This window comes from Haliotis rufescens, unplaced genomic scaffold (assembly GCF_023055435.1).
Source record: "Haliotis rufescens isolate VD_foot unplaced genomic scaffold, xgHalRufe1.0.p SCAF_20, whole genome shotgun sequence".
NCBI lineage: Eukaryota > Metazoa > Mollusca > Gastropoda > Lepetellida > Haliotidae > Haliotis > Haliotis rufescens.
The window spans coordinates 7389256-7403970 of record NW_025963891.1 but is presented as its reverse complement, the minus strand read 5'-3'; the positions used below and the strand labels follow the sequence as shown (position 1 = coordinate 7403970).

The following is a 14715-nucleotide window of genomic DNA, read 5'->3' as shown; positions in this document are numbered from 1 at the left end:
TATGTTCAATTTGTGTAAACAACGAATTTGTTGGGTTCATACCTCTTCATGTTTGTGAGATATATCTTATAACCCTGGTTCATAGGTTTCTTCAGAGAATTATACTTGGCTACCCCGCCGTCCCAGATGGTGAAACCAGAATGTTCGGTCCTTGAGGTGAGGTGAGGTGAGGTGAGGTGAGGTGAGGTGAGGTGAGGTGAGGTGAGGTTTAACGTCGCCTTCAGGATTCAGGATTGTTTCACCAATATAGTGACGTGGATGCACGTGTCTGTATGTGTGTCTGCTTGTACTAGCCCGGACTAATGCCGGTTTTACCGTGCTAGCCCACTGAGATACCTTGCCGCTCCTTAACATGGAGCCTCCACTCAAACACAGTATACTGACTCTGAGCCGACCAGTCCTTGTTTTAGACCCTTAACGCAGAGCACGCGGCAGGGTAACAACACGAACCATAATTTAACGTCCTTTGATAAGACACAGCCTTCCGCTCTAGCTTCCGGACAGACGCTCTATCCACTAGACCACGCAGACAACATAATCATGAGTAAATTAAATAAACATCAAACATAACAAACGTATGAAATAACATATAGTATTTACAGACAACAGAAGTAAATACACATATTGCAAATACAAAGGGGTATCCTTTTGATTACTATAAAACGACAGTGTTGCTATATGATAATGGTGTGTGTTTTTTAAAAATATATCACTATTTAATGGTCGATAGTGACAGTTATCAAATTCCATGGGATACCACCTGTTACAAGGTATTGAGAGGTTGCATACACTCATGCGGACACTCATGAGGACTTAACCTGGATGGCAGCAGTCTATACCAAACTACAAACAGCTCATCACTTTGACTTTTAAACCAAATGTGCATGCATCTAAGTCCGGATAAAGATGGTGTCAGTTTACAGAATATACGAATATATTATCTTTCTCTGATTGATAGGACAAGAAACATTTAGGACAAAGCTTGTAAATAGCTGATCTGGCCATATCCAACCAGACTAACCCGTGAACATTTATGTACTAAACTATAAAATTGTTTCTGTTTTGAAACTGAAAACAGTTAAAGCTGTCGTAATTTATTCCAATGGCTGAGATACTGCCATGTTGTCTTTCGTTACACGTGTGGAGTCACGTGATCTTCTGCATTGTTGACAAAATATAATTCAGACATTATTGTTGACGTAAAATAATTCAGACATTATTGTTGACGTAAAATAATTCAGACATTGTTGACGAAATGTATATCAGACATTATTATTTGATGTAATATAATGCAGACATTATTATTGACGTAATATTATTCATACGTTATTGTTGACGTAACATAATACAGATATTTTTCTTGACAAAATAATACGTCGTAGAATTGACGTATAATAATGCAGACATGAATTTTGGCATAATTCAGAAATGATCGTCATGTCGTTATTTCAACTTCTCGACGCGGTTTTCAATATAGAAAACAGTATTGAAAATATATGCATAATTTATACATTCGTGAGTCCATCAAACCCATATAATATGTTCTCTATCTGACGAATACACCAATACATGTACATTGTCTGGTCTACATTAATAATAAGATCGGGTAGCTTGAAAGAATATCTATTGATAACATGTGCCTTAAATACTGAGAGTGGGCAGCAGATGACCACCTCCAGCTGGCCGTGTAATGTTCTCTGTCATATACCAGCACTGTACTGAACCAAACCATCACTTCATTGCTCACACACTTCCCTCACTTGGCTCGGTCAGTGTTGTGCCATTCAAAGACCATTGCTTTTGCAGGAGTCCTGAATAATGCATATATCTTCTTGTTATATCCAGGTAACAAATATATTGAAATTTATGAATATTAATAAGTGATATTGTCACACAAATTATGCAAACGTCAAAACAACTCAATAGTGAAAACATTAACATGGAATGCATCAAGCTGGGCGCCATGCTCGGTTCTCGGGTGACATAAAAAGCAGAGCTGACCCTTGCTCGCAAGAACTCTTGGGAGGTGTCGTTAAGTCCTTATGTTATGCATTGAAGATTTATGCCTGATAACACCTTACCTCAAGAGGCATTATACTGACATGTACTATAAACATAATATACATTATATTAACGACTTCAGGCACTAAGCCATGGGCGAGGGAGTAGCCTTGTGGTTAAAGCGTTCGCTCTTCACGTCGAAGACCCGGGTTCGATCCCTATATGAGTACAACGGTTCTGGTATTCCGAGCCATTACATTTCTGGAATATTGCTAAAAGCGGCGTAGACCATATTCACTAACTCAAGCACTATGCCCACCGGTCTGGTGCCTAGTTTCAGTCTAGGCACTGACTGAGACATCTGTGTAAATGGGGTAATCGTTAACTGGTAGATTGATAAAGTCATAGGTTTTGAATAAGCAGATCAACAAAGTGGGTTTCGAATGATTCGCATCATACGTGCTTGGGCTGTAAATTGGCCGGAGCCTGGTCCCCCATTAATTAAAAACCTTACAATCAATACCTATAGATGAGTAACGGTCTGTCTATTCAGTGTTCATTGTGATGATAGTCGCGGAACACTTTCGGGACACTATGAATTTCATTTAAAAACAGTCCACGACTTCATTCAGCGTTCACACATCACAGTACAGTTCGCCGCCGGCTCTGAAGTAAGGATGTATCATGCGGATCCCCTCATGGCTTCCTCATAGCTAGGGGGAGCGTCAGCGAAGTCGGGCGGTTTGATGAAGGAAGCGTCTTGAAAGGCTGGGTTAACCATTGGGCCTCCAGATCCTTCCCAGTAGGCAAATCCGGCAGAGCCACCTGGCGGCAGGTTCATTCCCGTGGACCAGGTCTGCATCCTGTTGGCCGGGGGAGCGGCAGGACGTCCCCGTCGTGAACACAGGAGGCAGGCACTCAGTATCATCATGGCGTTCCCCAAAACCGCCAAGGCGAACCCCCAGGACAAGCTGGCGTTGTTCCGAGACACCAGCAGCTGTGTCCGTATAGCGTAAATGGAGGAGGCGATGATCCCAGTGATACCTTCGGAGAAAACGTCACATGGATTAGCTGCTTAAAACAAGAAATTGTGAAGGTATTCACAGGTGTAATGTGAAATCAACAATAGTAACAAGACCTGTACTATATAGCAAGAAATTGAGAAGGTATTCACAGGTTTAATGTGAAATCAACAATAGTAACAAGACCTGTACTATATAGCAAGAAATTGAGAAGGTATTCACAGGTTTAATGTGAAATCAACAACAGTAACAAGACCTGTACTATAAAACAAGAAATTGAGAAGGTATTCACAGGTTTAATGTGAAATCAACAATAGCAACAAGACCTGTAATATAAAGCAAGAAATTACTGCGTCAACAATTTAATGCGAGTAACAACCTAGCTAAAATGCGTTATGAAGTTAATGCGAATAGTCCTCTGTTTGGAAATTTAAAAACGCTCTTTCATTAATAGTCAAACTACAGCACAAAGAATGAAGACTATGAGGTATCAGCAGTTCGACTGTATGGTAGCGTTTTCGTTTCTCACAAACATAACTTCACTCACTTGACATGTGGTCCAACTCCCATGACTGTATTAACATATATTGGTAAGTATGGGGTGAGATGATGTGAAATGGGGATTAACGTCGCGTCCAAGATTATTGCACTTGTATAGCGACGTGCATGTACGTGTGTGTGTTTGTGTGGCTGCTTGTACTAGTCCGGACTGATGCCCATTTTATAGTGCCAGCTCACTGAGATACCATGCCGCAGTTCAACATGAATACCCTACTCAGACACAGTATACGGACTCCGAGCCGACGTTGTTTTAGCCCCTCAATGCCGAGCGCCAGACAGGGTAACAAGAAGTCCCATCTTTTAACATCTTTTGGTATGACGCGGCCGGGGATCGAACCCCGGACCTTCCGCTCTCCGGGCGGACGCTCTACCTCTAGACCATGGAGGCGGTCTGGTTAGTATGAAGAGTTAGGGGAATACCTTCTTGATTATAAAGATGTTTGATGTCATTTTGGAATTTGAAATTACCCTGTCATAACCATCTAATAATCCATATATAAACAGGCAAATGTCCCCGGGTTCCGGGAGTGGTAATCTGTCCAGGGGCAATACTAACAGTACTTATTTATCCTCCAAACCTTTCTAGTAATCATTAAATGAAATCCATTTGGCAATACCCTGTGCCCCACGCTAAGATAAAACATGTATGTGTCTAAACAATGACGAAATCTCATCACCCTCGAGCATTAACGTTCGGCCCGACTACGTGATGAAGTATTTAAAATATACTGGTATGTAAACACGCCCCGTAGTCGGACACAAACATATCCATTGTGTTCAAGGTTGCCCCGAAACAATTTCCTTGTCACAGTCATCGCGATCCTATCGGCTACAGTATACATTAATTTGTCATAATATGAAATGTGGTATTGTTCTTGTCTTCGCACGTTAAAGCGTGGATTGTCACAAGCAGATAAAGCAAACAAATTTGAAAAAAATACACGTGGGTCTGTTCAAACATGACATTCAGTTTCACTCAGACATGTCCAGCAAAAGGGTTATTTATCAATACCGGCATGTCCTAAAAGGTTTTTCTTATTAAAACATGTACAGTGCGCTTCAACATGTCGCCTGTGTTGTTTCGAGCGATGGCGTGGCCGCTTGGCATGAGGAAGTTCCAGGTTTCCAATGTCTAATGTTGATATGCGTGCCCACCAACGTGATGTCCATAGTTACAAACATGTTGCAATAAAAAGTCTCGTGCCCTTGTCGTGGATGAGGAAGAAATGTGAGTGAGTATTGCTTTACGCCGCTTTTAGCAATATTCGAGCAATATCAATGCGGGGAACACCAGAAACATGCTTCACACATTGTACCCATGTGGGGTATCGAACCCGGGTCTTCTGCTCGGCTTCGACGAGCGAACGCTTTAACCACTACCCCACCACCCCTGCACGAAGAGGACTGGTCACAATGGGTGCTGAATAAGGGTAGCACTGTGGCACGGGGATCGCGGGGACGCCTGCAGTGACCTGGCTGGAGGGGTCTATGGTAATTGTCTTTTGTCATTGCGTCATCTTTTATTTCCATTTCCATTCAATGCCTAATTTTTAAATATCTTATTTAAATTTCAAATTAGGCATATGCATGTACATATGTTATATTTAGCTAAATATTTTGCAATTATTTGTTTGTTTGTTTGTTGTTTAACGCCGCACTCAGCAATATTGTAGCTATATGACGGCGGTCTGTGAATAATCAAGTCTGGACCAGAAAATCCAGTGATTGACATCATGAGCAATTGGGATACGATGACATACATCAACCAAGTCAGCGAGCCTGATCACCCGATCCCGTTAGTCGTCTCTTACGACAAGCATAGTAGCCTTTTGCAAAGAGATGTGAGAAAACACTGATTTAATAAACATACCCTTATATTTCTTTTTCAATATTATTGCATTGTGGGACGATAGCCTTTAATACTGGCTACATCTGTCTGTCTGTGGGGTAGCCCTGTGGTGAAAGTATCCGCTCGTCACGCCGAAGACCTGGGTTTGAATCCCGACATGGGTACAATGTGAGAAGCCCATTTCTTGTTTTTCTCGCAATGATACTGCTGGAATATTGCTAAAAGCAGCGTAAAACAATACTCACTCACTGTCTGTCCCTCTGCCTTGTCTGTCCGTTAATATATTTCCCTACATTTTATCCTCACTACCTCACACTTCATAAAAAGTTAATGGGTCAGTGTTATTTTACGTAGCAGTCAGCTGCCTGTCAATAATAAAATCCAGACCACACCACATGACGTATAAGTAACGAACGACGTCATCAGGGTACGATGAGGTAGCGCCTAACCACCCGATCCCCAGAATGAGTTTTAAGAAACTATACACGGCAGAGAAGCTGTAGCAACATGTATATGGAGACATATGGGAAAATGTCACTGGAAATGAAATAATGAGTATATGTATCCTGCAGAAACATACACATGCATGTATAACCTTGTGTACATTAATCAATTTGGAGGGAATGCACATATATCCACTTCCCAGTGATACACCATCATGAAATATGTTTTGTTGTTTCAATTACATGGGTTATTCGCAGTGCTTTTAATGCAAATAAGAGGTATTAAATCCGAATGAAATTCAAACGTCACAGGGAAGAATAATTACAAAGTTCTTATCACAGCAGGTAGGGGTTTTCCTGGTCATCCGGCGCGCCATGTACAGATACACGGCTGTAATCATCAGCCCGTGGCTATACCGTATTTTCTTCAATAAACACTACCACCAGTCCTATCCTGGCCTATGTTAGTATTACCATAGGGTGATTTCAGCTTTCCAAAGGTCCACATTCCCTTTATGTCGAGCAATACTCAAGCAGCTGCAGTCCGTGTCTACATTTCACAACTACAATCGAGCATACTCTTTCGACAAAAAATTCTCAAAGAGGTTTACAACATTCGTTTGTTTGTTTGTTTTGTCAGCAATATTCCAGCTGTATTTGGACAGCCGGTGTCACTGTTCAAGGCCTCAGTAAAGCTTTCAGAAAGCTTTATGGCAGATATGTGTAGGACATTTCAAAATTTGACGCTTCAGTGACAAAAAATTATATCTGATGCAATTCCCTATTTTGACTTATAAAATATGTTCTCGTGTGTTTTTTAGGTGAACAAGTGACTTGCCTTTGCATGTGTTTGTGACGCTCACCCCTTCGCGAACACCTGGTTCCATCACTATTTCGTGTGATTCGTGTTTATGTTCGTGATCGTACAAGGAATAAGGAGATAGCAGAGAGTTCTTGTGATAATGGGAACGGTTTTGTCGCTATATTTACCTGCAAGAGTTGGCAGCGCCTTGACGGACCTCGTGTCCACAGCGGTGCGGGAAAACTGGGTGAAGTTGTATCGTATCAGCAGCAGCAGTGATATCACAGAAAATATCAGACTGATCGTGGCCAGACCTCGGGTGGCTTGGTGCCAAGAATGCATCTCTGAAATGAAGTGGGTGCATTTAGAATAACATCAGACATGATAAAGCTACGGACATTTCTAATTTCATATCTTAATTAAAACACATGTACATAATCATATCATATTTGTATATTTACCTAGTGTCTCATACTGCGTATAACTGAATAATGTGTGTGTTTATTATTTGTGTAACGTTTTCTATTGTATTATATCCTCATCAAAATACAATGTCGCCATCGTCGGTTATTCAGTGTATTATTTAATCATTCTTTTATTATAAACACCCTGACGATGGTCACCATTGCTTCTTTTCGGTCGGGCAGCCTCCGTGGCCTAGTGGTAGAGCGTCCGCCCGGAAAGCGGAAGTTCCGGGGTTCGATCCCCGGCCGCGTCATACAAAAATACGATAAAGGTGGTACTTATTGTTACCCTGTCTGGCGTTCGGCATTAAGAGGCTAAATCAAGGACTGGTCGGCTCGGAGTCAGTATACGGTGTCTGAGTGGTGTATACACGTACACGTACACACACACACGTACACACACACACACACACACACACACACACACACACACACACACACAGAAATGCACTCTCTGTTCCAGAGCTCCAGACCTACATTATTCAACTAACTAGTCCGTACAACAGATGTGCTCATAGTAACAAGGTTCACACTAACAAGAGTCATGGTTAGTTCGGACCATAGAGTGTCCATAGTAACGAGGTCCGAACTGGCACAAAACCTGAGTACATCTGGACTACTCAGGTTAAGTAGCAGACAAGCCCGGAATAAACAGGTTGTGGAGAAAACAGGTCCGGAATAGGGAGATTTCAGGCGTTTTGACATCCAGACTAACAAGGACCCCGAATTAGCGAGGCCCTGACTAAAAAGAATGTAACAATATGTGGACGGGTTAAAAAATGTCTAGATTAACGAGGGTGTGTTATCTACGCTCTATTCACCACCAAAGAGCCACACTTATCATCACATATCACTCTTCAACTAACTATACAAGCACATAACGGGAAGAGTAATTACCCATACAGTCAGGCACATCCAAGATTACACTATTATAGACTGCGACTGTATGAAGGCATCAGCATTGATTCATATTTCATGCTAACATCATAATGACAACCAGGCATGGCAGTAATGATTGAAGGGTGGTGTGGCTCCTCTAATACAGTGTGATGCAATTACTTCAGCTCCGTTCGACTTGGCTGTTTTTCCGAGTAATTATTTCTGCAGTTCTTTGATCAATACTACACTTGAAGAAATAAATATGTTGTTGCTGTAGCAACAAAATATGATACGAAACAGAATTGTAGCTTGGAATTGCATGTAAATATGCTTTACACCATTAATCGTTCCGTTTATGTGCCTTAATGGTTATTTATATTCCTGGATTTTAAAGATCTTTGCGTGTAGTTCAACAACCGCATTAATGAAACATTTGCAGCTCAAGTCTTTGTAATCAATAAAGAAACGGGATATCGTTGCGAAAACAGTCTTGCCAGACCTCCCTTTATAAGGCACCACGTCGAGTAACGATTTTACATCGCCTCGCGTCTACAAATCTTCAAGGTCGAATCTGAAATGTTGACGGAAAGTCGTATATCAAAATAGCCTACAAGCGCCGTTATCTGTATGGCTGTCCTACTTGCAAGGATGGCCAGGTGATGCTATAAATCCGCAACGAAAAATATCTACTCTCAAGCTTATATTAATCAAGGAAACTAAAGCCCATCTAGCGGGAATGCCACCGCTTCATGACGGCCATTTCGACTGGTTTGTCAACTTGTGCTAGATGGTTATAGGTTCACATTCAGTTTTAGAAGAGCTGATTTACTAAAGCTAAGTACATTTTGAATTATCGGGGTACGGGTTGGGTAGAGTGCATAAACCAGCATTGGCGGCAGAAGCTGGACCCTATGGAATCAAACTCGGATGTTCAGTGTGGCGAGCAAGCGCACCAGCCTCTACACTAAACAATATTTGAGAAAGAATGGGACGTATATGACTTAAAGCTGTATGCTGTCTCGTATTACTTATACGCTGTGATGCCCTAACCGATCTTTATGCTTGCCGTGCGGCTTTGTATGGTCAGTATTGAGGGAATGAACGTCAGCTTCAAGGGCGTAGCGAGGCAAATATAACTCGATGCAGTATATTTCTATCTTACACTCTTGTAAAACACTTCATCAAAAACAGATCAAGCACAAGCAGGCCATTACGATGCGAAAGATGGCTACAGATCGATCTCCAATTATGGTGCTGTGTTATGAAAGTCACTGACAGAACACCCGAAAAGGATTCAAAATTTGATCCATATTTAAATCACACCTAAAGTCATGTCCATTTCGAAAAATAATAATGTATGATTTACATTCTTTTTAGCGACATGAGCATATCGGCGAGGTAGAATCTAATGTTTTAATTTCTTTAAATGTTTTTTTTAAAAATTATTAACGAACCTAACTTATCATCGACAATTTGCATACAGGAAACCGACGACTGAAAGAAGAACAAAATATGGAGTTTTTATTTAATATTTAACTTAATTAATTTTGATATATTTTTGTAATGAATTCAAAGTGGAAGCACTAGCTTTTGGTGCCACGTAGTAGTTATGCTACTGTCAGCCCATGTAAACTGAATATTTAATAGACAAGGTACAGAAACACCGACACATTAGTCCTGGCACTGTCAGGCCTGAAAAGGCGCATCATAAGACCCAGATCACGTGTCCTTTCCATCTCTACACGCAGCCCAGACAACGAATTAGACTTCGCATAGTAAACGCTGCCGAGTCGAACCCACCAAGAACTTGATATGAAGACACCCCAACACTGCAGCCTTCTGTATTACCCACATTGTCAGAAGGGACAAATTAAGAGACCATGAAGTACCAAACTAATGACACCGAGAACTCAGGTGAGTCGGACCCACTTCATACCTACGATGCAGGCGTGACATTTCATATGCGAGGTCCGCATATTTACCATATTTCTGAATCACATTGCTGTCAAAACGGACAGAAGATTAAACATTATACATAAATTCACTTAATTTATGAAATAGGACCAGATCAAGTTTATTAGCTTGAATTTATCTGAGGCTGTATGTGGGCATATTCCATAAAGGTTTGTAATAATCATTTTCCATTATTATTAACACATTAAAATAAAAAATGCAGCAACGAGGGTTTGGGTGATCCTGGCACAGTCAGGCTGGTTATAGGCTCATCATCAGCTCAGGGCCCTAGCCGCCCTTTACACGCAGTCCAGACAGCGAATGGGACTTTTCACAGAATGCGCTGTCTAGTCAAACCCACCCAGAACGTTTCGGGGAATGTGAACACTCCCCAACACTGCAGCCTTCTGCATTACCCAGATTGTCAGAAGGGCTGATTGTAAAACCATCACAATTAACAGTAAGTGAGTTAAGATGTATGGACTCATCAGGGGTATGTTGGCCGTATACATGCAGCGACTATAAACACCAGCTGCAGAGATAAAAATACTTTCTAATGCTAATAGGAGCGTTCATATAACGGAGAGGTGTGAGTTAGAGTAGCGATTAAAAATTTCACTTGTCACGCCATTGACACGGGTTCGATTAATGTCACTCGTGTCACGAATAATTCATGATTTGCGTCAAACATAATCGATTATTGGCATGCATAATCGTCTGACGTATTGCATATGTACGAGGGTTGGTCAAAAAGTCCTAAGCCTGACTAACTTTCAACTATGAGCAGTAACAAAGTAAACTAGTTAATGTAGTACATTGTTTGAGTAGTTCATTGCAAGTGTGGGGGCGCGGGTGGCCCAGTCGTCTAAGGCGCCGCGATTCGCTGTGCAGAGTTGCGTCCCTTGGGCACGCCAGAAACCTATGATTGTGGGTTCGAATCCCGGTTCGCCCCGATTATGTTTCTATGTTTGTCAGCACCATACCCGTGCTCGTAGGTTTCACCGAAGTGGTAAACGTCTAAGACCTGCATCACTTCGGGCTTTCCTCCCACATTAAGCTGACACGCCGTGATATAACTGGAATACTGTTAAAAACGACGTTAAACCCAACTCACTTACTCACTCATTGCAAGTGTATTTGGTCTGTTGCGGCCGCTTGTATATTGGTGACAAGTTCACCGTGATAAGGGTCCAAATGGACACAGAAATAGAAAAGAACGAGTACTGAGCAGTCATCAAGTTTTTGACTTTAGAGAAAAGTACGACCCAAGAAATTCATAACCGCATCTCACAAGTGTATGGGAATAAGTGCCCTTGCTATTCCACGGTGAAACGTTGGGCAACAATGTTAAAGGCTAGGAGAACAAGCAATGATGACCCTAGGTCTGGACGTCCCTCAACTTCCATCAGTGAAGATCAATCAAGGAGGTAGAATAACCTCTACTGTCAGATAGACGTATTGCCATTGTAGAACTTGTGGAAGACACAGGTCTAAGCCATGGATCCACTGAAACTATTATTCATGAACATTTACAGATGAATAAGATATCTGCTCGTTGGGTGCAAAAGTTCTTAAATTCTGATCTTGAGGAAAAATGACTGACATTGCCAGAGAAAATTTAGACTTAATTGAGGAGGATTTCGTCAAATTCAAAATGCGATTAGTAACGGGTGATGAAAACAATGGTCTACCACTATGATCCCGAGTCAAAACGTCAATCCATGGAATTGCACCATTCTACTTCTCTGGCACCAAAGAAATTCAGGTCTTCAAGATCAGTGAAGAAAGTTATGGCCACTGTATTCTGGGATGAAAATGGTGTGATCCTTGTTGATTACTTAGAAAGCCAAAAGACGCTTACAGGTGCCTACTATGTTGATTTGCTTCATCGCCTGAGAGATTCTATCAAAGAAAAGCGGCGAGCAATGCTGACTGCTGGAGTTCTACTTCATGACAATGCCACTTCCAACACCTCTTGACTTGCAAAGGCTGCTGTGTGACAATGTGGGTTCGAAGAGCTTCCTCATCTTCCATACTCGCCAGACCTCGCACCAAGTGATTTCCCCGTTTCCTAAACTAAAGGAACGCCTTCTTGGAAAGCGCTATGACGACAACGATGACCTCAAAGCTGCTGTGAATGGATTGTCCAGGTCGGCTTCAGAAAACCTCCTCCTGACTGGAATCGAAAAGCTTCACTATCGATATGAGAAGTGTATTGAAAAAAACAGGGAGGTTATGCTGAAAAATGAAATTAAAAACACTTTCGTAATTGTTGGTTTTGTTTGTTAAGCTCAGAACTTTTTGACCAGCCCACTTTTGAATGTTTGAAAATACACATCAAGATTTAAAGCCACAATATGTAAAGCCTCGTTCTGTACATATTTCAAAGTAAATCTGCGTGCATCCCTTACAAGACGTATTAATATGTACAGGTAAAGAATATAAAGCGCTGAATGTTCTGGAAGGAATTTCGTCATTGACAGTTTCGGGGTCAAGGTTACCAGGGGGGACACGGATGTGTCTGCCTTGTCATCAAGACACAATTGAGTAAACACTCCACCCCTTCCTGCCCATCCTTCTCAGCCAATCAGAACACACCTGATAACCCTAACCCTAACCCTAACCCTAACCCTAACCCTAACCCTAACCCTAACCTAGATGCTGGCGTGATTCACGTACTTGTGGTAGAAGGGCTAATATATTCAAATAGCCAGCAAAGCATGGCGGGATGGAGAGGAGCATGATGTCACTAGTTGGTGGATGAGTGAGTGAATTTGGTTTCACGCCGCTTTGAACAGTTTTACTGTTATATAACGGCCTGTCAGTTTGATGCTGGGGAAAAGGTATTAGACTACTTAGGTGAAACCCACCAGAATGGGAAGAGTGCTGACAAACTTCGACGCGTAATCAAGGGGGAATGAGATTCGAACCCGCTTCTGGTATGCAACTCAAGATAACTGGGCAAACCATGCACCCAGAAGTACATAATGTTGGAATATTAAGTATAATTCCACCCAGTATTATTACTTATATTATACACTGCGAAAATACTAATTCTTATTCAAAACATTCCGCGCCCCTTGGGGCAATGGCACATAGACACGTGATACGGAGATGTGATGACAGGATGTTAACAACCCTGCTTGATGGTACTGTTGTATATACATGCATAAGCATATACTTGGAGACTAATTCAAACACTGGGATATGTACCTGCACTTAAAGTAGGTCGCACTTATATCATCGCTACAGCTAAGCCGCCAACTGCATAACACGTTGCTAATTACACAAGTATCGATTATAGCAGTTAAATTCACACAAGGAGTGGATTAACTTTGATCGCATATCCTTCGTTCAGGTAGCTGAATTGGAGTGTGACGTGATTGTGTCTGTTCCGGTTATAAATAATAACGGCGTGTGTTTAAACACTTGCTACTGAATATATACAAATCAGCGTTGGTACAGGTACACTGAAAAATAATAACAGAATTCTTGATACTGATGCAGTTATTTTTTGCCTTCAAATGTGAAACGGTGAAATCATTTCGATTTCATTTATACAATATGACATCTTGTTTTAATGGTTTTAAAATAAAAATATTTAATACAGTAATTTCATAATTTCAGAAATATAACAGGAATTAGATTATTTTTCGACGATAAAATGAGTGTCCACTAAATAAAATAAAACATAAAATTAAAGTAATACATATGATATTATGAAGATAATGTGTATCTACAAGGTGTATGTCTCTAAAACACATTCTAAAGCATATCAGCTATGCAATGTCGGATTCCTGTGATAAAACCACCCACTGTATATTCAAATATTACCTTCCAAACTCACAGTCACTGTGTCATTTACCTGGGTAATCCATTTTTTTACCACAAATGTTCACCTTATTACAGAAATAAAACAATGTTTACTTATCAGTTGTCACTCACCCTGGTTGAGAGATTCAAACACGGCACACGAAGATATTGTTTTGCCACACATTTGCCACAATCCATGGTATGCCGTCACGCTGTCCGTTTGAAATAGCGAGTATACTTGTGTCCAGGTAGGGCTCCCATATCCTATCACGTACACACAAAACCCCGCAACTTGTATCATCAAGCCCGATTGATACCGGAGTCCTTTTTCCGACCAGTGCGGCATCTTGAAAATGAAATGAACGTCACGGAATGTAATTGACTACATGTTCATGTCGTTGTGTGAAATGTTTATCCACGCACTGGCGTCATTCGTTCGTGCCAGGTAGCTGAAATCTACCTGTAGTCCACAGCGCCTTGTTCATGTCAAGCTTGATATGTATGGCAGGTGGGTAGCCGTTGAACAATGTCTATATCACTGGAGATACTGGTGACTGGTTGACGCAACTGAAATAGCCAGCACCTGTCGGCCATCGACAATCAGCGCGTGAAATCTACCTGTCGAGACAAACACTGTAGATTAGTGGGTCGCTCGCCTTTACAGTTCAACCAATGCGATACGACGCCCCTCGCTGTACGATTACCACGAAAATCAACGAGTTCCTGAATCCGGGGCTGGTAAACCGAAAATGGTTTATTGAACCGGTTTAGTGTGCTGCATATGACAAACATAATGAGTTGAGAGCTTGACTGCTGTGAGTGGCGCTCTGGGATCATTACTATACTATGTTTACAATTACATTCACTCAACCGTGTTTAACATTTACAGGGCTTCGATAGACTGCTCAATTGTGTGTTACGTAACATA

General features: G+C 41.4%; 1 protein-coding gene across 1 annotated transcript; it reads right to left on the bottom strand.

The window, feature by feature from the left end:
* Nucleotides 1-578: 578 nt before the first annotated feature.
* Nucleotides 579-14497, bottom strand: LOC124127833. The gene is made up of 3 exons (XM_046491242.2): nucleotides 13920-14497; nucleotides 6867-7022; nucleotides 579-3045 (listed from the first exon to the last, which is right to left on the bottom strand). The coding sequence occupies exons 1-3, from the start codon at nucleotides 14131-14133 to the stop codon at nucleotides 2684-2686; spliced, it is 732 nt and encodes a 243-aa protein (XP_046347198.2). The 5' UTR covers nucleotides 14134-14497; the 3' UTR covers nucleotides 579-2683.
* Nucleotides 14498-14715: the final 218 nt, after the last annotated feature.

Coding starts and splice junctions, on each gene's coding strand:
- LOC124127833 (XM_046491242.2), bottom strand. CDS start 14,133: ATGCCGCACTGGTCGGAAAAAGGACTCCGGTATCAATCGGGCTTGATG. Junction 7,023..13,919: donor GTTTGAATCTCTCAACCAGG/GTGAGTGACAAC, acceptor ACTTCATTTCAG/AGATGCATTCTTGGCACCAA. Junction 3,046..6,866: donor GGCGCTGCCAACTCTTGCAG/GTAAATATAGCG, acceptor TTTTCTCCGAAG/GTATCACTGGGATCATCGCC.